General features: G+C 42.3%; 1 protein-coding gene across 3 annotated transcripts in view; it reads left to right on the plus strand.

Annotated features, from left to right (window-relative positions):
- Window positions 1-1,690: 1,690 nt before the first annotated feature.
- Window positions 1,691-26,834, plus strand: part of tncb (tenascin Cb) — a 49,834-nt gene continuing 24,690 nt past the window's right edge. For all 3 annotated transcript variants that reach the window (XM_063896687.1, XM_063896688.1, XM_063896689.1), the window contains exons 1-8: window positions 1,691-1,857; window positions 15,570-16,121; window positions 16,924-18,144; window positions 19,563-19,826; window positions 19,914-20,029; window positions 20,468-20,621; window positions 25,469-25,738; window positions 26,399-26,584. In XM_063896687.1, coding sequence (XP_063752757.1) covers window positions 15,635-16,121; window positions 16,924-18,144; window positions 19,563-19,826; window positions 19,914-20,029; window positions 20,468-20,621; window positions 25,469-25,738; window positions 26,399-26,584 — 2,698 coding nt within the window. In that variant the 5' untranslated portion in view covers window positions 1,691-1,857; window positions 15,570-15,634. The remainder of the gene's footprint in view (window positions 1,858-15,569; window positions 16,122-16,923; window positions 18,145-19,562; window positions 19,827-19,913; window positions 20,030-20,467; window positions 20,622-25,468; window positions 25,739-26,398; window positions 26,585-26,834) is intronic.

Here is a 26,834-nt window from a genome sequence, read left to right on the forward strand (position 1 = left end):
CTTGAGCAACAGAACGGCTGGTAATTACGACCAGCGTACGTTTGGTACCCCGAGCAAACTGTAATCAAGAGGCAATTACTGACAGGACCGTTTGATGTGTTGGGTTTATGCTTGGTGGTAACCGCCTGAGCAGTTGGATCGGGAGCCAGTGGCAAAAAAGCGACCTTTCAGGTCAGTGACAGCCAAACAATAATCAAGGAAAGAGCTAATACACCCAAAAAATTAAATTCCATTCCTGTAGTGTGTAGTATGGGTTTTCGTGCATGTAAATGGTCTGCAAAGGCTATATGTGTTTCCTCCAGAGGGATTCTCTCTCCCATACACTCTCCCCCTGCCTAAGAAACGCCTCCATTGGTCTCCAATACTACCGTAACATAGTGATATCACTATGTAGAACTCGCTCTTCATTTCGCCGGCACTCCAAGACATTGTACATGATGGGCTAGGGGTTGGGACATCTCTAAGCGGTTGAACAGCCACAACAGAGCCGGCCAGCTAACCAATCAGAGCAGAGCGGGCTCTGGTTTCAGACAGAGGGTGAAAAGCGGTGCTGCAGCACAGGCAGTATGAGAAAAATAAAGAGATTTTTGAACATTAAAGCATGGAGACATGTCCCAGTAGAGACACTAAATACTGATGTGAAACTGAAATGAGCATGTCCTTTTTAATATATCAAACCCCATTTTGGATAGCATTTATGACCATATTTTGTCAGCTTTTACTACTCTACTACTCCTAGGAGCTGACCCCGGCAGAAAGGACAACAGCTTTCAAGTTGGACAGCAGTAACGTGATTGGCTGTTGGAGATTTCGGCAAATTCTAGATGAAGGCCTAAAATCAGCTTATAAGAGCCAGTTGGAAGAGAAAATTGATAATGGATAAACACAAATGTAGAATTTATGGGCTGCCAGATGCAGTACAGAGCTAGCATCACAGTGTCTGCTTCCAAGCACACAGGTTGTACTTGTGAGCCCGAGGATGTTTCAGCCATGTTTTCTATCTCCTCCTTTCAACACTGTATCTCCAATAAAGGCATTGTCTACTCCAAAACATATCTGTAAAGGTACAGAAGTAGTTCGTTAGTTTCCTGTGTAGCCCTGTAGCTACATCGTCAAGTTTCCAGGGCCGCATTTTTGATGAAGTCACGTTTATTTAATTCATCTTACAGGCCCACTTTCTGTTGTGACTGGCGACCAAACAACAAATAATGGCAGCATTTTGTTACACATTCCATGTTGTCTGCTCCCACATCAGACAAAAAAAGAGCAGAAAGAGACCCCCGCTTTCAAGTTTCTAATGCTATGTTAATGCCGGGTTCTGCATTCACTCATATCTGGCTTTCCCATTGGCTTTGCTCACTGCAATTTGCTGCTAATGGTCCAACCAACCCCCCCCCCCCTTTCCTCTCCGACCCCCCCCCCCCCTTTTCCTCTCCGACTCTCTTTTCTCTCAGTCACTCTCCCCTCTCTCTTTCCAGCCTCCAGGCGTCCTGTTTCAGCTCCTTCGCTTTCAGTCACAATGCTGTGGAAAGGGTGAATGGGTGGGTGGGGGGGGGGGGCACATTTAAGAGAGCAGTAGGTGGGAGTGGAGTCTGACTGCAGAGGGGTCTGCTGTTTAAGAGAAAGGGAGCTCACTCTTTCTCTCTCTCTCTCTCTCTCTCTTTCTCCTCCTCCTCCTCCTTCTCCTCCATGGCTCTCTCTCTGTAGGTAGACTGGAGTGAGCACTCAGAGGGAAGATGACAGAGCTGTCAGCGCTCTGAGACACAGTGGTGAGAACATTTGCCGGGGCTGGCTGTGATAAGGCGCTCTTCAGTTTACGTTGTGTAATCAGTGGAGACGCTGTAAGCATTCTGTGAGGTAAGACACTTTCTTTTCACCTGCATGGAGCTACTGGGTTTGAATGGGAGCATGCTTTAATTAAGATAACTGAAAAAAATGCAAAGCTTGACAATTTTCATATATTCTCTGGGCTTTATTCCTCCTTTAAATAAGTTGATATTAAAACTTTCGTGAGCATTTTTTGTATTAGTTTTAGGACTGAGGCTGCATATTTCTCTTGATGTTTGAATTGTTTAAATTCTAATAACGGATGAGTTCTGAGTGACATTTTCAACTAATGTGTGGTTCACTTAAATTTTAGGTTTACAAAACATGAGAAAAATCCTCCCATTGGGAAAAAGAGTTTTATTTGTTGAATGGAATTATTAATGGATCACAATGATGTTCAGTCAACTCATCAGCACATTGTTCCTACACTGCGTGGATATAATATATTCTAACCTACAGGGAAGAATGTGGGGGGTGTAAGCAATAAAAAGCTTATTTCCATTCATCAACACAGCTTCTGTAATTCATCCTGATCTTTTACAAGCTACTGTATAGCTTCAGAGACTGCTGTGGAGCGCTCTTCACTGACTACACCTGGGGGGTCATTATGTTTTACCGTGAGGGCTATTTCCGATTTATCAGCAGCAGGTAAAACAGAGTGATATCTTCAGAGATGGAAGTCTATTGAATTACTCTGCTTGCAATAGGGCTGATGCTGATAGGATAGCAGACGGGAGCTGGGTAGGGTTTTTGTGTGTGTGTGTGTGTGTGTGTGTGTGTGTGTGTGTGTGTGTGTGTGTGTGTGTGTGTGTGTGTGTGTGTGTGTGTGTGTGTGTGTATGTGTGTGTGTGCGTGTGCGTGTGTGTGTGTGTGTGTGTGTGCGTGCGTGCGTGCGTGCGTGTGTGTGTGTGTGTTTGTGTGTGCTCTAGTTGTACACTTTACCGTTGCCAGCAGACAGTAGGCTTGTGTAACCCAGGAGACAGACAGCTGCTATGTATTAGATGCTGCTGGTTGGTTCCGATCCCAGATCTCAAGCTCTCTCTCTCTCACACACACACACACAAACACACACAAACACACACACATGCGCACACACACACACACACACACACACACACACACACACACACACACACACACACACACACGCACACACGCTGTCCTTCTCCATGTGCTTCCCAGTCTCAGCCTCATTTGTTTGTCAGTGGTGTCGCACAAACAGATTGCCGAAGAGAAAGAGGCGATGTGAATTTGAGGATGTTTGATGGATTAGTAAATAAGCTTGTGTTCAGGAGTACGGATACACAGAAATGTCTGCAAAAAGTTTCCCAACATTATTCGATCCTGGTTATACAATATCAAGCAGGGCATTCATGAATAAGAAATGATGTGATTTACTGCACAGGATTTAAACTTCTTTGTAAGATGTACATATCCTCACTTTGGATTAAATGAGACTTTTCATGCTATTGTCAGAGCAGCATATTTACAAGCATTACGTTCTTTAGAAACTTTTTGGAGGGAGGATTTTTCCCAATCTCTATCCTCACTGCAGTGGATTCCCCACTGAGAGCTAGTGGGATTCTTTAGCCCTAAGGATTTATTAGGTTTTATAACACTCGATTTGGTTCACAGATGTACACTGCATACCCCTAGAGCTGTTTCTTTATGCTGCTGGATATCAGAACCCTTATGTATATCTTGGAAGAGATGGTAGGAGGGAAAGAGAGAGGTGAACGGGTGAGTCAGAGAGGAGAGAGAAGATAAAAGGTGGTGGAGGAGACCTACAGGATACCAGGGCTGCGTCTTCTGGATGGTGATTGTGTATGGTGTGGAGCACAATAGTCTACTTGCCAGCACTGTAAACATGTGACCATGTAAATCAGCAATGCCTTTGATTGTGTGCAGACAATAGTTCATACAAGTGGCTTGGCCGATTTGGACAATTTTGGAGTGGATATGGGGGTTGCTGAATCCATTTCTGACATTTCAGGATCAAAATGGCAGTTTTAACCAGAGAGTGGCAATATTTGTATTCTCGGTGGGCTGATTTTTACTACTGTGAGTTGTGTTGCGACCATTTGAAGAGAGCACATAATGAAAATGACAACCTCTACTGTGGACCATTTATTTGAAAAATAGATAAGCAATCTCTCCAATCCAAATTATCCAGAGTCCACTTAAACTTCGAAACAACCCAAAATTCATCAAAATCAGTTCAAATATGGCCACTTTCCGGTTAATATATGCAAGTTAGCATCCGGTGATTTCTATGTGCTGAGGACCCGTACCATTTCTAACATAAAACTTTGGGATACTTAACATTTCCGGGTTCACACTAGGATAGGAGCTGGCAACTAGACTATAATAATGAGCCTGGCTGATATTCAGTAACTGTGACCTAATCTATGTAAAATATCCCTTAAATGTTACGGTCCAATGTTGACTCATTTGGCCTCTTAAAGATATTAGAATGTGAGCTATCCCTCTTACCCTAACCCTTGGTGCATTAATGTTTCATGATGCTTTGGCTGCCCATATGAGTAGCCACTGTCGGTGACTGGGCATAAAGATGAGTGGGAAACAGGCCTTTGTTTGGACAGCTGTTAGCTGCCTACGCTCTACGCCGCACAAAGCTCTCTGAGGGGGTGACTGTCTTTAACCCCACTTAGCTCCTTTACTGGTGATTGAATACAAACATTCATAGTGGGTATTCCAGATGACCCACACTGTGCAGGACTCAGGAGAGATGCAGAAATGTTCCATCACCATCCTCATCCTTAGCCACACACCTCATTCAGGCCTCCCCTCCTGCCATCCTGCCCTCCTACCCTCCTGCCTTTCCCTTTCTTTATTCAGCATTGTTGCTAGTTTCTGGTTAATACCAGTTAGTTTTTTAATATCCTAGTGACATTTAGGCAGATTTCACATCATTTATGAGTACATATTTAGATAATTTCACTTGCACTGTCTGGCCCTGTTTTTACGACCACCTGTGGTCCAGATGGTTCTTAATACCTTGAGTCTAGTAAACTAAAAGATACTTTTAGAACAGTTAAACTGAAGGTGTTATGTGACAAGAGGACAGTCAAACAGTCAGAAATCATTGTGGCAAGTATATTTGTACAGAGATTGAGGGTTCTCAGATGATGTACTGTATCCCACTGACTGGTGAGCCTTTTCCACCAGTGCCATCAGCAGCCACACAAAGTCCAATACTGCTGCATGACCAAAAACCTACACAACTAATCATACTCCAATCTGCTTTAGCTGTAGCAAAAAATCTTTCTTTTATTAACATTACATTTTGAATGGGCTTATTTTAGAAATATTTGATTCGCTCTTCTTAAAGATTCTTGGCTGAACTTGAAGGATTACTTCAAAGGGTTGTTTTTCCTCAACCGGTGGTTATTGTTAAAACGTTTTGTGAAGACACCAATAAATGTAATACCCCCACAAGTTTTTTCCTGTCAGATTAGTCACCACCACAGAAGGAAGACCCCCCCTAAAGAAATCCAGTGTTTTAAAGTGTCCCAGATGGTTTAATGTTCCTCTGATGCTAATTTGCTTTGGGAAAGGAGTGGCAGTCTTGGAGCTGTGGGATCCGGGCTGCCTTTGTATCGCCTGGCCCTCCATTGGAGGCATCCAATAGATGAACACATGTGGTAGGCACTTCGCTCTGACACTTTGCCTCTACCGGTGACCCTGCACATTGGAATGCATGAGCCATAATGTTCTTGGAACAAGATGGGGGCCCTTTTGAGAGGGGCAGACAATTTAAGTTGGGGAAAATGGTTAAAAAAAACGGGGAAGCCAATGAAGGGCCGACCTCGGGGACCGGGGTCATTAGGCTCATACAAGTGTCTGAATGGAAGGCACTCCCAATTTGGACACGCAACACGCTTCAGTCTTTCATCACAGACAAGGACAAACAGATGTCCGGGTATCACAGCCAACATGCTCGCTTCCATTTATAGCAGAGAGAAAAAAATCCTTTCCATCCTGTTTGAATGGAAGTAACCAATAAACCTTGGTGGAAAGTGCTGAAATGTGCAGTCTGTGAAAGGACTTGCAAAATCCTCTTACATGTTAACTCAGCATTCTTTGGACTTGATCAAAAAAGTCTCCCATCACTTTCAGAATGTACAATTCCAGTCAGACCATTTATATGTTTAAAGAAACGAGGGAGCTTTCTATTTTTCTACATTTGGTTCAGTTCAAAGATGCAAATTATTTTGATTGGTAGCATCTTACTGTAGGTCAGGGGATTCATGCTTTCTGACAAATCGATGTTAAAGGTTCTCCTATTATGCTATATTTGAACAATATATTGTAGGGCCATATCTATACAAAACTTGTCTGTGAAGTGTTTTGCTCAAAATAGCAAACAGATCCCCCATTGTAGCATGCCTCATCCCCCTCTATTTCAGCCCTGTTCCTGAAGTGCTGATTCTGTGACTGTAGCTTTAAATGAACTAGCTGCTGCTGACCACGCCCCTTTGGAGCTGCTGCTGGCCACGCCCCTTTGTAGCGTCATGACCTCTCCTCTGTGAATGTTTCCTAACGCAGAAACTCAGCTAAACGCTGCCGTGATTAAACCCCATATTATGTTCCAAAACACATCCAGCATTATTTCTGAAACACTTCTCAGTGTTTACCACTACAACAGAGACATTATATGTATTATATAACAACAACTCTAAGTCCCTCCTGCAGACATCCTGCTGAATACACAGACACACAGATGAGCGGCGGAGGGGATTCAGCTTGCGACTGTATGGGGGACGAGGTTGGGACGTGTCACGTGGGGGGGACGTTGTCAGGAGTTCAATGTAAAGCCAGCCCACATTTCTGATATGACGTCAAAATTCCATGTTCAAAAAGTTGAGAAGCAGAAACAACCATGCAAACTCAGACAGCCAAAACCTGAGAGGGAAGGTGTTAGTTACATGGTAAGCCTAGACTATTCCGAGAAGTCGATATCAATACCTCTGTGTAGCATTACGATAAGGGAAGCAGCCAGGTACAAGGTAGATTTTAATAGTACGCAATTACAAGTGCCTGGAGAAAACAGCAGGTGGATTTGCTGTAAAGGCTGCACATGAGGCTGCCAAGTCTACACACCACACAGGGACCGAGGCTAATAAACAGTAGGTCACCAGCACCCAGCATGTTAAAACGCTCTTGAACAATGACTGGCTTCCAACCTCTCCATCTGGACCCAGCGAGAACAGCAGCGCAAGACGGAGGCGCCGCGGGGGAAGAGTCATAAAGAATATCGATGGGCCTCAGGGCGAGCTGCGAGTCAAATCACAATGCAGTAAAAACTAAATTGAGATTTGACTGTCTGCTGTGCGATTGACCCTGAGAGCGTTCTCCATCTCTCAACATTTGTTTTCTCTATATAAAAGTGTCAAAGTCTGAAATTGGTTTTGGTTGAAGGAATAGACTTTTTAGGGAGGAATCAGTCAGACATGTCAGCTGCGGCTCGTAAGCACTCAGAGGTTCTCTGAGCGCGATAGGGCTCAGCGTTGGCAGAGCGCTCTCCCCGAGTATCCAGATAAGTGTTGCTGCCGGTATCTCAGATCCAGCCTCCACGTCTGCCTTATCAGCCATGAACACACTAACCCCCACCACTCTCCCGATATCTGTGTCATCAGAACCAGTGGGGTCACAGCCGAGAGCCAATGAGCACAGCAGTGACTTGATGAAACCTTCTCTTCATCCATCAAAAAAAAAGAGCATTCCTCATGCCATATCTGTTTAACAACTCAGATTATTATTCGTGTCTCACTATCTGGTACATCATTTTGTGCTCATATCGTTGTGCTTATTGATTTCAGGCCATTGCTTCTAGCCGGATTTGTGTGAGAGGAGATAGAACACTTTAATTCTTTTTGTTTTAAAAGGGAATCACATATAATGAAGCTTGGCCATCTTAAAGTGTCATCTGGTGAAAATATTTGTAATTTAATTGCACTCTCAATATCTCATGAAAAACCAATGAAAGCTTTTGTTGGCCTAGTGACATATTTCAAATGAGAATCTGATGTATTTTTGCCAAGTAGGTTTACACATAGAAGGAGTTTACTTTAAAGTTCATGGCTCTTACCTAAGATGAATACAGTTGTAAGAAAAAGACCCAAAATATTAAATATTAAATATGAAAGAAAATGTTAAACACTAAATAATAAGAGCCCCTTTTCTGCTCGTTCGGGTTTCCCATTTCCTTAGTGTGTTGAATAGTTTATGTACATGTAAATGGTCTTGAAAGACCAAAATCCCTGTGTTCCCTCCACCCACTCGCCCCAATGCCTGATACGCAACCATTGGACTCCATTGTTTACTAGCATAACATAATAACATCAGCATGTAATACTTGTGCTGCTATAGGCTAGCAATCCAACACATTGTACGTGATAGGCTAAGGGGTGGGACATCTCTAAGTGGTTGATCAATCCCAACAGAGCAGGCCAGCTAACCAATCAGAGCAGACTGGGCTCTGGTTTCAGACAGAGGGTGAAAAGAGGTGCTGCAGCACAGGCAGTATGAGAAACATAAAGAGCTTTTTGAACATTAAAGCTCATATTTGTATTTAGTGTCTCTAAATACAAATATGAACCTGAAAATGAGCAGAATATGTCCTCTTTAATAAACACAAACCCAAGAACAGTAAAAATATTACAAAATACTTTGCCTCAGAACAGTATTATAATTTAAAGTGGAAAGCTGTGCAGAAAATAAAAGACTTAGAACATAAATGTGCTCATCAGACATAGAGGCGGGGCCACCATATTAATATGGAAAGGATTTGGTCACATGCATAGTGTCATAGAGGAGAGGGTGAGAGTCAAAGTCAGTGGGGTCCCAGGCCTTGTCGAGGAGACGAGAAGCACACAGGGAGAAATAAACTCTAAACTTCCAGCCTTCTTACTTTAGATACGTTATATAATATACTTTCACCAAATAGTTAAGAAAGTAAGTGGAATATAAATAAACATAATTATGTTGAACTGTTATTTAAAGCCCTAAACAAGTAATATACACGACAACAACTTTATGAGCGGACTCAAAGTCTCCACTCTGCGAGAAGGTGCAATCTGCCATTCCTCCAGGACCTGTACACCTTCAGGACCCTGAGGCGGACCGGCCCCTCCCACCCTGGACACAAACAGTTTGACCGCCACATGAAAACAGTTCTGGCCAACACTCCAAACCCAAAGAGTAATTGTAGCAGATTCATCTTCTGTTGACCGATACAAATGTGGAAGAAAACATGGTCTATTTACACCACCAATACACACAGAGAGCTATTTTATTTGAAGTCGTGTTTTTGTTACCTGGCAAGTCTATGTCCAGTATTCACGCACAATGAACTTTGATTCGTCTGCTCAAAGACATCTCTCTCTCTTTAGCTGCAAGACCTTGCAATTTCTTCTCCAGCTTGTTGGTCTTCTACTCAGTGTTGGGCTGTGATGTCAAAGCAGCGGGCTGAAAGAGACTAAACCGCTGCGTAGAGCTAAGAGTGACTGCAAAGCCAGGTAACATTTCTCTGTGGGTTTTTCAGTTCAGATTACACATTCCATAAAATGTTTAATGGACTGTACTTATATAGTACATAATCAGTTGAGTCTGCAATACAGTTATGTGAAATCTGTTGTCATAAATAAAGTCAACGTTTCCGATTTTTCAGTACACACAGCATTTCATCTATTGTAAATATCAGCATTTTAATAGTGTACAATTATTCCATGAAGCTGTCTCCATGAACTTGAAGAAAACAAGATGTTTGAGCTCAGTTGATACTTGTAATGCCCATTTGTGTTGGTCTGTGTGGCATGTTTTGACCCACTGCACCTAACCTGCTTTTGAAATGTATCAGATAAGACAAAAGCTGACAGACAGGAGGATTCTCTTCTCCTAACTAGCTGTATCCTAATGTCATGGCCCGAACACAAAACTGCCAGATTCAATTCCCGTCCTGATCACTCGTCTCCCTCACACGCAATGAGTCGAAACTGATTGCCTCTTAGTCTTGTTTTGTAACACGGCGTCTGTACAGCCATTAAGCGTGCAGTTTGCTCCTTTATTCCGCCGTGGGGGATATTGTGTATTTCATCGACGGCTGCATCGCTCATAAAAGGCAGAAAGAGAAAGACGGTGTGTGTCTTCCAGAGCGTGAGGTGATAAAACTTGAAAAACCTTTTCAGAGCAGCAGCAACAATGGTGCCATCGATCGTACGTCGAGCAGTCAACTCCAGCTATGCTTTCTTTCTGGAAATTCATTTCTGTGTTTGATGATTATAACTCACAGCCATAGTGCTGTCCTCAGCAACTCGCTATCTCCCGGACTGTGACCTTGGTGGAGATGCGGGATCCAAATCAATATTCACCTGCTCGAGCGCAGGACATATGTCTGAGGGTTTTTTTCTGTCTCACCGCAGACACGTTGATTGAAATAAATATGCTCCTCAGCAGATTCCAATTTGTGCGTCTTTGGGATATGAGCTCTTTAAAGTGGTGATTCTTGAGGCCCATATCCAGTGACAGTGTCTCAAGGTGAAAGGAGGACCAGACAATAACCCTTCATTCAGTCCTTATACCAGCGACCCACATTTGGATACTGTACCAAAGAAGGCACGCTGAGTTTTTGTCAAGGGTGACCTACAAAACTAGGCAAGCTTGGTAAATTCTTCAGAAATGAAAAGAAAGCATCTATCAGCCCTGTTTAACATACGGTCCTGGGAGTTGAGTTGTAGTTATAATCATTGAATATTTACAGCTTTTACACACCAAGGGGGGGCGGCACGCTGCTTCATTATTCACTTTGTTTGTTGTGGAGCTGCGTTGTCTGTTCACACTCACTGCTGCCATTATCCACTGATAGACCGAAGCTTCCTTTTCCTTTCATTAAGACTGCTTGTCTGTCACCTACCACACATTTCTGTTGATAACTATTCCTTTGAGCCAAAACAAATTGCATTTTCTCTTCGGTGCAGCAGTAAAGATAACCGCTGCTGGCAGAGTAATAGTTTTATTTTGATATATCTCGAAATGGCCATTTGGTATTTGCAGCACAGGTGAACTACTGTAATGACTACGGTTGTCCGGCTGGGCTTTAGGGAAGAGATAAAGTCTGCAATCATCCCCCGACAGAAAGTCTTCTTTCTCTCAACCAACTGAAACCAAAACGTGTTTCCAAAGTGATGAAAGGATAAGACTGGTAAAGTAAAATTGCTTTGTTAAACATGCAGAACTGTTATTTAGTTTAATATAGGGATAGGTCACAGACATAAGAGGATTGTTTCCCTGAAGAATTCTTGGTGGATCGCTGGTTGATTGGGGATGGGGGTGTTTGCTTGGCCTACACTGAAAAACTGAAACATTGACTTTAATTAAACATATTATGTCCACAGATTTCACATAACTGTATTAGGTTGGTTGAAAGCTAACATATTAAGTTGAAGTAAATTTTATTTATTTAAACTTAATATTATTGCTTTCAACCAACCTAATACAGTTATGGGAAATATGTGTAATAATACGTAGTACAGTTCTTTCAGTGTATTATCTCTGTCACTTTGGGATGTTAGTACAAGCAAACCCAAGGTTGCAGTTCATATGTGACCTGCTCTATGGAAATCACTGTTCCCCCATTATATTAATCTCCCTCTTAAAATAACTATGGTTTGACATTGTATGCAAACTTTGAAGGCCATTTTATCAAAGTTGTGTCTGGATAATACTCATTATGTTATGGGAAATATTTTTGTTGAATATTTGGAGAACAAACACAACAACGGGTTTCGGTAAGATGTGACTGATTATGATAGAGCAGGTCACCTATTTACTTAGTGTTACAACAAAAACAATTTAAAACAGTTACAGTTTTGTTCAACAAATAATGCTTTTCATTATCGTCAAAATAACTGTACAATAACTGATCTGTGGCCCCAGGTTGCGTTCAATCTGACTTTCTTCCTTTCAGCTATTCACAATATTTCATATATATTCATCTTTAAATGGAATGGGTAATAAGCACAGATATTGAAGTTTAATGTATAAACATTTATTTAGACAAAACTAATTCTGGAATATACTGGACCCAGCGAATAGACCGAAGAGTAAGGCAACATGTGCACCAGTCTCCCCTAATCATCCACTTCCACAACATAGATAGAGGATAAAGAAAAGGACATGCTGGAAAACACTTGTGCTTGTAAGGCTGTTAGAGGTGCAATGTTTTTGACATTACATTAATGTGAAAAACAGGGCTGTATGAGGAGACTTATGTCAAGAGCACATCTGTGGATGCATCTGTCTACACACAGGAAGAGCTTTTTCTGGTTGAAGGTTTGAGCGTGTTGCACATGTAGTGTTGTGAGCATTTCTGAAGGGACACTGACCGTGATGAAGTGTAGCTGACCTTTGACATCCTCGTGAGACTCGCCAGGGAAAAGATGTTCACTTTTTCCTCTGCTAAAGAACCTTATAGGCAAGCGGGACTCTTTTTTTTCAAACATCTGTGTACTGTTGTTTTTGTATTTGAGCAGATTTGTTTGGACATAGTCTCCTGACAGGCTCTTTTTAACGCAAGCAGAGTTGAGACAAGTTGGCCCAGAGAGACAATCAAGTTTATCCGGAGAAGCAGAATTTCCACCGTGTGCTTTTGCAAATACAAAGTGTTGGATATACACTTTTTATTCTCCTGAACTTTAGTTAAATACTTAAAGTGGACATGTCAACCCAGAGGCAAATCAGAAAACTATGAACCGTTATCACACAGCTTGAATACTCCATAATTAGTCCATGTAGTTGTACTGAAGACTGCAATTCATCGTCTTTTAATGGGTCTTTTAGGGTCAGGTCATTGTTTAAGACAAGCTGTCACTTTAAATCTTAAACAAACTACCATAAAATGAATTTAACATTCCTGACAGCGCGAGACCTAATCGCTTTTTAAATGGACGCCAAATGGATCTTTAAAGCATTTCCAGCGCGGCACTGTGTGAGGTATAACACTTCAAGTGTTTCCCTCCTTCACAACAGGGTCATTTAGATCAGTTGCTCCAAATGTGTCTGTGCGCCAGCAGGTCTCCCTGGAAGTATTGCCCCACACATTCGACCACAAGACGGGCAACCAGCTTTGTTGCCATTTCAGAAACTATCTATAGAGCAAAACCTAGTGAGGGGATAACAAAGCAGCAGCAGTCAGATTGTATCAAGTCTATGTCTACAGTGCCAGCAACCAGCTGCATCAGCACAGTGCCAGGGCCACAGGGGGCTCCTGAAGAAGGTCCAGACAGGGGGATCAGCTCTGTGTTTCTCACATTCTCTTTTGCTGCTTCATATTAAACAGTGCTGGATGGCAGGTAAGAGAAGAAAAGGTCAAATCAGATTTATTCTCTTCATCTATTTCTGAATAAAGGCGCGTTTCGCCAGAGCCACCAATTCCCAAACAAAGCTCTCTTTGGTGTCTCTGGGTTGCCTCGCTCAGAGGTCCATGTGGAGAGCAGCCAGCCTTCAAAGTGAGAAAGCCAACCATTCGCCCAGAACTAAAACCTTAGCAGCAACTCAAAGCAATTTTCTGGCTATTTGTTGATTTAATCCCTAGTTTGTGATGCTTGGGCACGGCGGTGTGACTGCATCGGTGTGGATGGGGATGTGTGACATAGTGTGTTAGAGTGAGAAGGAGGGCGGTAGGGGTGTGGGGTCCCCTGAGGGTCCCGATCCTCAGCACTTCCATCAGCAAGCCACATTAGCACTTTCACAGTCTACCCATCATGGAGGCGCTCATCCCTGTCTGTCTAATCAGACGGGTGGGGTGGGATGGGGGGATGAAGCCGTGGGATCCCAACAAGCTGAGCTCATCTGTCGGCTTATCACACGTCAGGCCGGGATGAGCATCTCTTCCTGGAATATAACCTGTGCACCGTTAGCCTCCATGTTCCTGCACACATGGAAACGCGGAGGCGTCCTGTGTTCGACCACATCAGTGCGACCGAGTCCGGTGTAGCAGAGAAAATAAAACCCATTCATACATTCCTCACCACAGGGGATGGAATATGTAACATATGCTTATTCAGACATTTTCATGCTGGCTGCTAAGGCTGCTATTCACCTTTCAAGCTGCCAAGGCACACATTGGCTTTGTTTGAGGTAGGAAATGATTGGTGTCAGCATCTCTGGCATTAGGCTAAGAAATATATTATATAAACTCGCATTTACCCTGCATGGAATCTATACTCATTATTATTTTGTCCTTGTTGGTGCTAAAAGACATTCAGCATATAAATACCTAGAAACAGGATTATTAGATGAATAATATGCATCAAATCGCTAAAATGTTAGGCATATCAAACTTATTTTTTAATGAATTAAGTCTAAGTTTTTTCAGTGGGTGTATTTATTTTAACGCTTACATGAAACATTAACAGGATCAGCAGGTTTAATGCAATGTGAAAAACCTCAGCATATCTTTCTAGCAGACCTTTTAAAAGAGTCAAGTCTCCGAAGCATTTTGATTAAAGCAAAAAAGAATCACATTACAGAAATAAAAAGAGAGTGGCCGTCAGGAATGCTGAGTGGACTGTTTGCAGGTAACGGGGGGAGTCTGTGCTTACAGGAAGTCCACAGATGGTCTAACCATACATCGCAATCAATCTGTCAGCCCGGACTGGAGAGAAAAGAGGAGGCGCCCCCCCCCCCCCCCCCCCCAGTGCAGGTGTTGCCGGTTCTAATCATCCAGGTCACATGTGGGCGGGCCCGCAGGAACTGCTGCTCTTGGTCCTTGAAGAATTGTGAGAAGAATGCCCCGATGTCATCTGCTAAGTGTGTGTCTCCTCCTCTGAGAGCAGGAAGGCTCAAATGGGTCAGAGGCAGCATCAGGATTGGAAGTGGTCTTTTGTTAGGGGCAACAGAAGCAGGTTCATTGCGTTTCAGTGGGATACTCTGATACTTCAGTACGGCTATACAACCCCCAGTGTGTGTGTGTGTGTGTGTGTGTGTGTGTGTGTGTGTGTGTGTGTGTGTGTGTGTGTGTGTGTGTGTGTGTGTGTGTGTGTGTGTGTGTGTGTCCAACAGGGTCGGTTTGGATCAGGTGCCCTACTGCAAACCAGCTTTCATGGCTTGGAAAGCTGCTACTCAGGCACCAACAATCTGTTCGACCATTCTAGAATCCTTTATTTACGACGCTAAGTTGCCAAACATTTTCAATCAAATTTGAAAGAAAAAACTAAACATTTCTGGGGAAATCGTGCATTAGGGGACATTCAGTGTGACAGTCAGACAGTGAATAACTGCTTTCAGCCGCAGCTGGTGTTAGGAATTGGTAGATTCAACTTGCAATCAAACTGTATTGGTAATAGCAAAGTCTGACATTGTTGGTATTGTGAGGGATCATCACGTTAGTGTTGCAGCAATTTAAACGGAACCACTTTACAATAAGACTGCCCTAAAATGTGTTAGAGAGCTAGCCATTAGAAGAGTGAGTGTTACACAGTGATGTCACTATAAGAAGTTAAAAAAGGAGGCGTTTCAGGGAGGGGGAGGGTGGGGGACAGAAACTCCCTCTGGAGGGAACACGGAGATTTCAGCCTAAGCTGTAACAGGAAAGGGAGAAATGTAAAAAGCAGAAAAGGACCTCTTTGAAATAAAGACGCAAAGAAGAACCATCAGAGTAATGAGCATGGAAATGGATCTTCTTAATTTCTTCTTTCTGTCTGTTCTTTATTTTACTCTAGGACTAAGGACAAGAACACCTCTTTGATTCCTGAATACACTGTAGTCTGAGTGTCAGGGTGTCATCATGGCCGTTAAAGGCTTCCTCTTGGGCTTTGTGACCGTGAACCTGCTCCTCGAGCTCTCCACTGCTGGCCTGGTCAAAAAGGTCATCCGCCACCGCAGAGATGCTCTGAGTCCTAAGCAAAGCCAGGAGAACCTCACCCTGCCCCACCCCGACCAGCCAGTGGTGTTCAACCACGTCTACAACATCAACGTCCCCTCCACGTCCCTCTGCTCTGTGGACCTCGACGCCCCTGGTGATACCGATCTGAAACAAAAGAGTGTCCCGGTGGAGATGCAGAACAGCGAGCACATGGAGCACACCTTGGACGGAGACAATCAGATCGTTTTCACCCACCGCATCAATATACCCAAGCAGGCGTGTGGCTGCGACAACCAGCTGCCCGACATCAAGGATATCCTGAGCAGATTGGAGATGCTGGAGTCCGAGGTGTCGAGTCTGAGGGAGCAGTGCAGCAGCGGGACGGGCTGCTGTGGAGCTCAGGTTACAGGTAGCTGTATGCCCTTCACTGTATTTAACGTGTCTCTCCGTCAGTATACATGTGAGGTGAACTCGGGTGAAATTAAACTCTTAAGTTGTTCAACCACATTGTTTCGAAAGTTGATGAAATTGGACTTCATACATTACAAATGCTACACCATTTTTAAAGCTGAGCCAGGCAACCCTATTTAGCAATACATTTGCATCTTCTGACCCATTAACCACACAATGCCTGTATTTCACATTAGTGTCACCCTCTTTACAATGTAGGGTTGAGTTCATTGCTATGTCTTCCTACCTTCTACTCATTGTTTTCCAGTCCTTGTTTTTGACTGGCTTTTACTTCAATAAAGGAGCTGGTGAATCGTCACAATCCAACATTTGAATGTAAATGATCAACAGATTCTCGGGATTCTTTAAAAGAAAGGTCTCCTGTTAGGACTTGACTATAATACAAAGCTTCATAGCTGCCAGATGTCAGTTATGGGTTGTCAGAGCGTCCTGGCCTTGGGAAAATACATACAGTTTTTAACTAAATTTAAAGTCACTATGATTGTATTTTCAATTGTTTCATTTCAATTAGACAGAAACCATTGAGTACCCAGAAGTTAAAATGCCTCATCCATGCCAGTTGGCATTATTAATGCCTGTTTTCACCTTTCAGCTGGTTTGCAGTAGGGCACCTTTGTTTAACAGACTGTTGACCTTTTCCTTCTATAATAGGGCATTAGAAATGTATGCATTGCACATTTTATTCAATTTCTTCTTACATTGCTTACAATATTAATTTTTCCTGTGTGGTTTTTCCCCAGGTGAAGTGTCCACAAAGCCCTTCTGTAATGGCCATGGTAACTGGAGCACTGAGACCTGCAGCTGCATATGTGAGCCTGGATGGAAGGGCCCCAATTGCACCGAACTTGAGTGCCCCAACGACTGCCAGGACCAGGGCCGCTGTGTAGATGGCAAGTGCGAGTGCTTTGAGGGCTTTGGTGGGGACGACTGCAGCAATGAGCTCTGCTTGTTGGACTGTGGTGACTACGGCCACTGTGTGGATGGCTTCTGCCTCTGTGAGGAGGGCTTCATCGGGGAGGACTGTGGTCAGACCAACTGTCTCAACAACTGCCTCGGCCGTGGACGGTGCGTAGAGGACGAGTGTGTCTGCGACGAGCCTTGGACAGGCTTCGACTGCTCCGAACTCATCTGTCCAAACGACTGCTTCGACCGCGGACGCTGCGTCAACGGCACCTGCTTTTGTGAAGAGGGCTACACCGGAGAAGACTGCGGGGAGCTCACTTGTCCTGGCAACTGTAACAACCGTGGCATGTGTGTGAACGGCCAGTGCGTGTGCCAGACCGGCTACAGTGGAGAGGATTGCTCCAAGCTCACCTGTCCCAAGAACTGCAACGAAAGAGGCCATTGTTTCAACGGGAAGTGCATCTGTGATCCAGGATATGAAGGTGAAGATTGCTCCATCCTCTCCTGCCCTGACAACTGTAGCAACAGGGGCCAGTGCGTCGACGGAGAATGTGTGTGTGACGTAGGCTTTCAAGGTGAAGACTGTAGCGAGCTCTCCTGCATTAACAATTGCCAAGACCGTGGTCGCTGCGTCAACGGAAAGTGCATTTGTAACAAAGGCTATGGCGGGGAGGACTGCAACATCAAGACCTGTCCAAAAGACTGCCAGGGACGTGGAGAGTGCGTGGACGGCAAGTGCGTGTGCTTCGTCGGCTTCACTGGGAAATCCTGTGGCGAGCTGACTTGCCCCAATGACTGCCTGGACCGCGGTCGCTGTGTCAATGGACAATGCGTTTGTCATAAGGGCTTCACTGGCGAAGACTGCAGCGAGAAGACGTGTCCCAAGAACTGTCTTGATAGAGGTTACTGCGTCGATGGCGATTGTGTGTGTTACGAAGGTTTCTCCGGGTTGGACTGTTCCATGCTGACCTGCCCAGAAAACTGCCAGAACCAGGGCCGCTGTGACAATGGAGTGTGCGTCTGCGACGAGGGCTTCATTGGGGACGACTGCTCAGAGGGTAAGATGGTGCATTCACTGAGAGTCATCCTTACACATGAGAAATTTAGAATTTACAAAGTCTGCTGTCTACTTCAATATACTACCAGTGTCAGCCAAAGTCAGATACATTTTGCATTTGCGTTAAAGCCGCATTATTGATTTGATGGCGCTTGGGAGTATACATTTACAACAAGCTTAATGTTTAATTGGCCTAATCTAATAGTCTAAAGTTAATATATAGTTAATTTGCCTGTTCACACATCCACATGCGAAACAACCAATTCAGGAGAAAATTTAATGTCTAATTGAATGTCTAATATTCAGTCTATGTTGTATTATGCCTGCTGCAGCTTTTGGAAACAGCGTTTAAGAGAGCACACCAATACATTGTTGAAAATAAAACAATTAGCTTAAAGAGAGTAAAAATATTGAGTAGGGCAACAACATTCTCACTGCTCTATGCAAATATACAAAGGAATGATATTTTGGGGATGAGCTGAATTAAAAACAGAACAAATTAACCACATAAAGTGAAACTATAAAGCAGATTCAGGCAGTAGGCGTATAGATTCACTTGTAAAGTATTAGCCTACAGAACAGAACCGCTGACAGAGGAGAGAGAACATCTGATCCTTTACAACACACACTGTATGCTCTTTTTAGGTTCTACTAACACTGTAATGCTGCTAGTAATCCTTAATTTAAAAAATGTGACAGTAATCGGATAAAGTCTTCTTTTATGTTACTTTTAGGGAACACAGTTACCTTTTTTTGTATCCTGATTACGTTACTCTCTAAGCCGGCAGTTAACTTTTTTTTTCAGCTTTGCACATTCACAAAGTTGACTTTGTTTGACATTTTGGTTGTCACTGGCTCTTTCTCCTTCTGGATTTTAAATCATTTAACATTGACAAAGGTACTTTTTTTACATTTTCACTTGAATGTAATAGGTGGTTGGTGATGATGATTTTATTTTTATTTGCTGAGTTAATTGCTGTAAAATAAACAGAAACACTTCCAAATTGGAAATATAATTGGAAAATTGCTTTGATGAAGCAGCAGGTGAATCAATACAGCAATCAGAAAGGCCCTTAGATAATTCAACAGTCCCTTAGGTGTGCCAAATAGTGTTCCCTTAGGTTAATAACACAAAATAATCACAAAAATCCTTAACAACTCTACACCAAACAATGTCAACATGGCTCTTAATCCTGTAGTGTGTCTTCAGAATATATATATATTTTTTTTCTTTAAACCAAATTGTATAAGCATCACCTACATGGTATCTTATAATAACGTATCAAAATGTCAATGTCAAATGCAAGTCGATGTGTATTCCCATTGGCAACCATACAGTCCTCATAGAAAACTGTCTTTCCGATGCTAACATTTGTAAACCCTCAGTACAGATGACTGATTTTCAGTGTCTCTCTTTAGTCTCACCGCCCAAGGACCTGACAGCGGAGGTGGTAAGCCCAGAGACGGTGGACCTGTCCTGGAAGAATGAGATGCGTGTCACAGAGTATCTTATCACTTATGTACCAACGGCCGCTGGAGGTCTGGAGCTCGACATGCGGGTGCCAGGGAACCAGATGATGACCACTATTAAGGAGCTTGAGCCTGGTGTGGAGTACCTGATCAGTGTCTATGCTGTGCTCAACAACAAGAAGAGTCTTCCTGTCAGCGCTCGGGTGGCTACACGTAGGGCAACCTCCTCTGTAGCTTTCTTACAAAATCCCATGTAGATCTAAATGAAATGTAGTGACAATTTTGTATCATGCCTCTCAGATCTGCCTGAGCCGGAGGGGCTGAAGTTCAAGTCAGTGCGGGAGACGTCAGTGGAAGTGGAGTGGGATCCGTTGGACATTCCCTTCGATAGCTGGAACATCATCTTCAGAAACACGGTGAGTCCTGCTACCCAACAGAGTGTCTGTATTCCAGTCCCTAGATTCTACCACAGCCTCAACAAGTTTGCACATTTTCCTCTGGTAGAGACATCTTACACCCCTACTTTAAATTCAGTATTGGTCTAATAGATGTGGATCATGGTGGGTATCCTGTGGAAAATGGTTTAGCAGTTAGCATGTCCTGACAGCTCAAATGACCACTCAAGCTCAGAGCTATTGATGCTTTGCTTCATGCTTTATTTTCTTTGTTGAGTGCTCATAGAAACCTTTCCAACCAGGGCTACTGGGATTTACTCAAAGCCACATTTTATTAAACTGAGTCAACTCTTAACACCACACAGAGTGCCTTTATGTATGTCGTTCCTCCCACTTAACACATAATGCCAGGATTGATCTTTGTAGTGGTTGATGACTGTTGTTTTTGGGTGCTGGCAGAAAGAGGAAGATGGTGAAATTCTTAACTCCCTCGGCCGTCCGGAGACCACCTTTGAGCAGTCGGGCTTGGGCCCCGGCCAGGAGTACGAGGTCAAGCTGGAGGTGGTGAAGAACAACAAGCGTGGACCGCCTGCCTCCCAGAACGTGGTCACAAGTGAGTGTTCACATTCACAATGCCAACTGGCTTATTATTCTTCAGTTTTTTTACCTAAGGGAGCGCTTTGACTCAGTTGGCAACGAAGCAAAAACATGTGTTACATTTGCATTACAGAACATATATATGGTCCATCGTTTTAGAAATGATCTTTTGAATATCTTTACCATCAGGCTATCAATCACGAAACTAAGATTGGCATCACATTCTTACACATATTCTTACGGCTGAAAGTTATTATTACCTCTCCTCCTGTAAATGTTTTTCAATCCACCAGTCTTTATCGCCACATGTCTTCTGAATCTGGATACATTATCTGGAAAAATGTCATTTAACTCACTATTAAGAGCTGGCATTATAGAGTATTGCAGTTATGACATATTATTTTAGGCCAACCTGGAAGTTAGCATCACAAGGGGTCCCTCGACAAAAAGCAATGGGATTTCCCCATTGGATTTCAACGTTAATGTCTGGGAGATTTACTTTATGTCTTGGAACAAAACCAGAAAATATCTTGCGTTAGACCTTATCTCAGTCTTCAAACAGCAAACACAAATACTAAATATTTTTTCTGCGTTTTAGGTCTTATTACTGTACCACTCTATTAGAGGTCAATATGGTAAAGAGTTTAGTTGTGTAACATCGAATAGTTTGTAGTAGTAAGATAGAAGAAAAGAGACTTACTATTATAACAATCACATCTGCAGGATAATAAGCCTTAACTCTGAGCCACTACTACAGATTGAGGTGGTGTGATATTCCAGAAATGGAGGTTATTGTGGAATAAGATGTCACCAAGAGCTGTCAAATTGAAATGCAAATACAGGTAGTCACCTTCAGACTATGCAAAGGTTCAGTGATTTCTATATGTAGGTTATCATCTTGTGGGGCCCCCAACAGAGTATTGGAAACAGCCCGGCGTGTCAACCCTGAGTGATTTCTTCATTAGATTTCATTGCATTGTTGTGATCCAGGGGGGTTGTAAAAGGTATGGATTTGCAGGCCTGTTGGCAAGTTGTGAGATATCTCTACAGCTTCATCAGGCTCTAAAGCCCAATGGCTTGTAACACTGCAGCCTGGGATCTTTATATAGAGAAAAAATGCTTGATTTAACTGTCAGACCAACCACCAGGCCATTTTCAGGTGCCTTTAGGTGTTGACTTAAACCACTGCTCGTGGTTAAATGTGTATTTTCTTTGAAAGCATGTCTCTGTAGCTATTACCCCTGGGAGACTTCTGTTTCAACAAAGCAGATTCAACAGGCACAGCAATGTTTGCCCCATTCAGCACAAAGTTCATTTAAATAGCAGTGCTTCTAGCTGTGGGTCAGGCCCTTCTTTGCTTATTTATGGTGTGAAAATGGTGCACACTGCCAAGATAAACACAAGTATGCATGGAAAGGCCATTAGAGGCCTATCATTTGCTTCGGCCCTCAGCGGTGAGAGCAGGGCTGCTACATTCCAGCGGGTGCACATTGAGGTGAGGTTTGTTACATTCATGGATTAATATTAAATGACCTGGGGGTTGACTTCGTTGTTGGGAATGTCATTTTGATAGACTTCTTGGAAATGTTTAAATGGATTAGCAGCAAAGCTACAGCTATGACAATAATGAGGAAAAGCAGGGTGGTTAAAACGTTTACGACTCTTTGAGACCTCAAGTTTTTCAAGACCTTTTTATTTTTATGATTTTAAACTTTTGCAGGTTCAGTTTGTTGTTGCTGAAAGACACATTACTGGGATCAACCCAGCCTGTGTCCAGATGCACTACACCATCTAGATCTGTGTCTCCTTTAATGTTTTTTGAGGTCTGTTCATATTGTGTAATAAGGAGGATGTCTTTATATTTTACAAGATTAAGTGAGATGGTGTAGTTCTAACAAGAACAATGCCTTTAATATAAGAAAAATCCCAAAACCCGGAAATGATTTAAGCACTTTTAGTTGCTTTTCTTGAAGCCAAGGTTTTATTTTATGTGGTTTTTGTTAGATAAGGTCTGTGGTCAACACAAGAGATTTTCATGTTTTGTTCTACGAGATAAAATATGTCAGTAAATGCCCCACTGGTAACTGTAACGTGTTTGTGTCTTTAAAACAGCGGTTGCTAACAAGTGATTCTGAAACGAATTAACGTCATCACTTCGAACATTAGCCACCTTTATCTTCACGGGGCTGATGTAAAACTAAGCTACTGCAATGTAGTTTGTTTATAGCATAAAGTTAGCTTTTTACTTCTGGATGTTAAATATATGCTTCGACTCTTATAAAGTGTTTTATTTTGTGGAAATTATCCTGCTGAACAAAGTGTGTAAGCATCATAAATGTGTGCTATACTGTTTGTATAAATAATTAAAAAAGACAAAAAGAGATGGAAAGACAACAATTAAAACAAAAATGTAGCAAGGTTTGCAGCATGCAATCCCTGTCGTCATTGAAGTGATTAGTTGGTTAGAACTTAACTGGGTTATCTACACATATTTACACCACTTATGATGTTTTAAGCGTAAATGCAAAAGCCACAAGTAATTATTAACTTGATGCTGTAAACAAATGACAGCATGGTCACATGACCTCGCGTCCCTAGCACTAAGCTAAAGGTGGCTAATGTTTGGCATGATGACGTTTAGTCTTCATATTTACTCAATTGTTGGAAACAACCATTTTTATGATGCATAGATGCTGATGTTAACTTCAAAATCTATCCACAGAGCTTATTTCAGTCCTTTTTTAAAACATAGACTTAGGTGAGCGAACCATAAATGGTAAAAATGCTCACTCAATTATGACATCCTCTATTGACATTGATGGATTCTTTCAGTAACAGTTTGGCCAAAAGATCCTAATGGATTGTAGAAAAGGTAACTGGGATACACTAACACGTGTCAGCACTAATTGGATTTCAAGGATCAAAGATCTGCGTGTCATTCAGGCTCTTTTATATCTAGCTCAATTTTTTCCATTACATAGGCTCATACTGTGGGATTTGCATGCTAAAGGGGCTCATTTTGTGAAGCGAGACCTTCCACTTTACCCTTTCTCCTCCCCCTCCAACATAACCCAGCCTGTGAGGGAGGCTGCAGTAAGTGAGGCTCAGAGCGACAGCGGCCTCCCGGGAGAACAGTATCATGACACCAGAGCCACACATTCCCAGCATCCTCAGAAGACAAATCTGTCTTAAGCTCAAATGCAGATTGTTCACTTTATCAGCCCTGTGCAGAAGGTTGACTTTCCTAGAGTTGCTTACATGTGACAAATCAATTTCAGCCTTGTAGAAAGGCGCCCTTCATGGAGCAGGGCGATGATCTGTAATAGGCTGAATATCTTTTTATAAATGCTAGAAGGCTGTCACATTTCCAGCACCTTCATTGCTGAAATGACTGTATTCCTGCATAGAACAGCAATCCTCCATGTGCTTCCTAACCCCATGGTCTTTAGTTAGGGTTAATTTATATCAGTGTACAACCTTGATAAAAACCATAATGAAAAATGTCTACTACTCAAACACAAATTCCAACTGGGAATAAGTAAGATTAAGACACTAGTCTGCAACTGACTCGATTGTTTACAGTCGTAAATAACTATTATAAAGATGATTAACAGAATGAACTGGACACCTTCCAGATAGTTTAGGATTAAAGGGGCCCTTTTATGCCTTTTGGGTTTTTCTCTTTACTGTAGTGTGTTATATAGGATTTTCTGCATGTAAATGGTCTGCAAAGGCTAAAATCCCTGTCTCCCACACACTAATGCCTCCATTGGACTTCTTTGTTTACTTATGTTACATAGTGACATCACTATGCAACACCTGCGCTTCTATTGGCTAGCACAATATATATTATATGTTAAGCGACGGGAAATTGCCAACAGTCATAGACATAATATCTGAGAGATGATTAACGCATCCAAGGATCTGGTCCTTTTGGTTAACTTCCAGTTTCCTTAATGACCCGTACGAGTTCTCTAGATAAATGATCAGGAAATCAGAAAACCAGTCAATGTTTTTACTCAGTATGTTAGTAATTAAGATAAGATAAGATGTACCTTTATTTGTTTATGCAGCAACCGATAGAGAAAGAAAAACAGTACAGATTCACACAAGGATAAAAAAATAAAATCAGAATCTAAATTATATTCAGTTAAGTAACAGTTTCAAAACAAACTGTTGGAACAAAAAATAATGAACAATTAAATGGGCATATATATATTTCGTATTGTTAAATATATGCACATTGCACAAATGAAATGAAAAACAAAGGAAAATGAAATTGAAATGAACATTCTTGCACCTGTTCTATGTACTGTACATATTTGAACCATTATTCACTGCTCATTTAATATTGTTCAAAGGTGTATTCCCATTCGCGTTCTGTCAGATTTGAAAACATAATATTACAATTAAGTTTATTGAATCAAACAGGAAAATAAAACCAAGTTACTTGTTCTGAAACTGAAGCAAAAGATTGACCGGGCTTTAAACAATTGTAAGCTGCCTACACTGAAGAGACTGAAACATGACTTTAATTAAATGTATTATGTCAACAGATTTCACATAACTGTATCAGGTTAGTTGAAAGCAATTATATTAAATTGAAGCCAATATTTTTTATTTAAACTTTCAACTAACCTAATACAGTTATGTGAAATCTGTTGACATAATACATTCAATTAAAGTCATGTTTCAGTCTCTTCAGTGTATATAGACTGAACCATATTTGCTCGCTGTAATCATTCCTCCTGTTTGCAATAGACCCTTTCAATGTTAGTGATGGAAGACAAAATCCAAATTGTTCAAAAATGTGCATATACCAGAGTTTTGTGTCATAAGCCTTGTTGCTCCTTCCCTCTGCAGTGATCGATGCCCCCAGCCAGGTGGACGTGCGGGACGTGACAGACACCACAGCACTGGTCACCTGGTTCCAGCCCGTTGCTCAGGTGCAAGGGGTCAGCATTTCCTACGGGCCAAGCTCCAACCCCACTGATCGCAGCGTGGTGGAGCTTTCCTCCAGTGACACCCAGTACCACCTGGGAGGCCTCACACCCGACACCCAATACGAGGTGTCTCTGTCGTCTCACATGGGCGAGCAGAGCAGCATTCCTGTGTACCAGTCTTTCCTCACAGGTGACACTCAAATAACAATGTGATGTGCTTTCAGGACAGAAAATAGATGAACCTGAGCCGTTTATATTCTAACCACAGCTATTAACTGCTGATGAGAGGTGGGAGAAGTACTCAGTTCTTGTACTTAAGTAAAAGTAGAAGTACCAGAATGTAGGAATACTCTGTTACAAGTACAAGTCCAAATGTTACTTAAATAAAAGTACAATCATCAAATAAACTTTAAGGACGAAAAGTAAAAGAATAGTATATATTGTTTGTATATTCGTATGCTGCAGAGCTTGTGAATTGTGAAATTTGATTATATTCAACATCATTAATCCAAATCTGTAAAGTAAGTAAAGGTATTAAATAAATGTAGTGGAGCGAAAGTATACAATTTACCTCTGAATGTTATTGGAGTAAAAGTGCAAAGTAGCATAAAATTGAAGTAAGTAGATTAGAAGTACCTCACAATTGTATTTAAGCTGTGTGTCAACTAAGGGGGTTGTATGTTAAATATCAGGCTGGTGTGTGTTCCTTGAAGGACCAAACGTCTTCACAATGATCCCCCAATTGTCTAAAAGGACCCTCTTAATCTTTGGGTCTGGATGAGAAATACAGTTGAGTTTAGTTTAGAGCATACTTCCTTCCATCTACTTACATCTCATCTGTGTGTTGTAGACCTGGACGCCCCCAAAGACCTGCAGACAGTGGAGCTGACGGACGAGAGCATCACTCTTGAGTGGAAGAACAGCCAAGCTCCAGTGGAAAACTACCGCATCAAGTACGGACCTCTGTCAGGAGGGGAGCACGGAGAGCTGCTCTTCCCCCCCGGACCCAAGGACACCACCACAGCCAAGATAACAGGTACTGATCCCTGATCCAGCTAAAGCTACAAGCTACAGGCTAAGGCTTCAAGCTACAGACACACACTGGAAAAACTGAGCCGTTGACTTTAATTCAATGTATCAACAGATTTCACATCACTGTATCAGGTTATTTGAAAGCAATAATATTAAGTTGAACCTAATATGTTTTATTTAAACTTAATATTATTCCTTTCAACTAACCTAATCCAGTTATGTGAAATCTGTTGACATAATACGTTGAATTAAAG

Source organism: Eleginops maclovinus, chromosome 12 (genome assembly GCF_036324505.1).
Source record: "Eleginops maclovinus isolate JMC-PN-2008 ecotype Puerto Natales chromosome 12, JC_Emac_rtc_rv5, whole genome shotgun sequence".
NCBI lineage: Eukaryota > Metazoa > Chordata > Actinopteri > Perciformes > Eleginopidae > Eleginops > Eleginops maclovinus.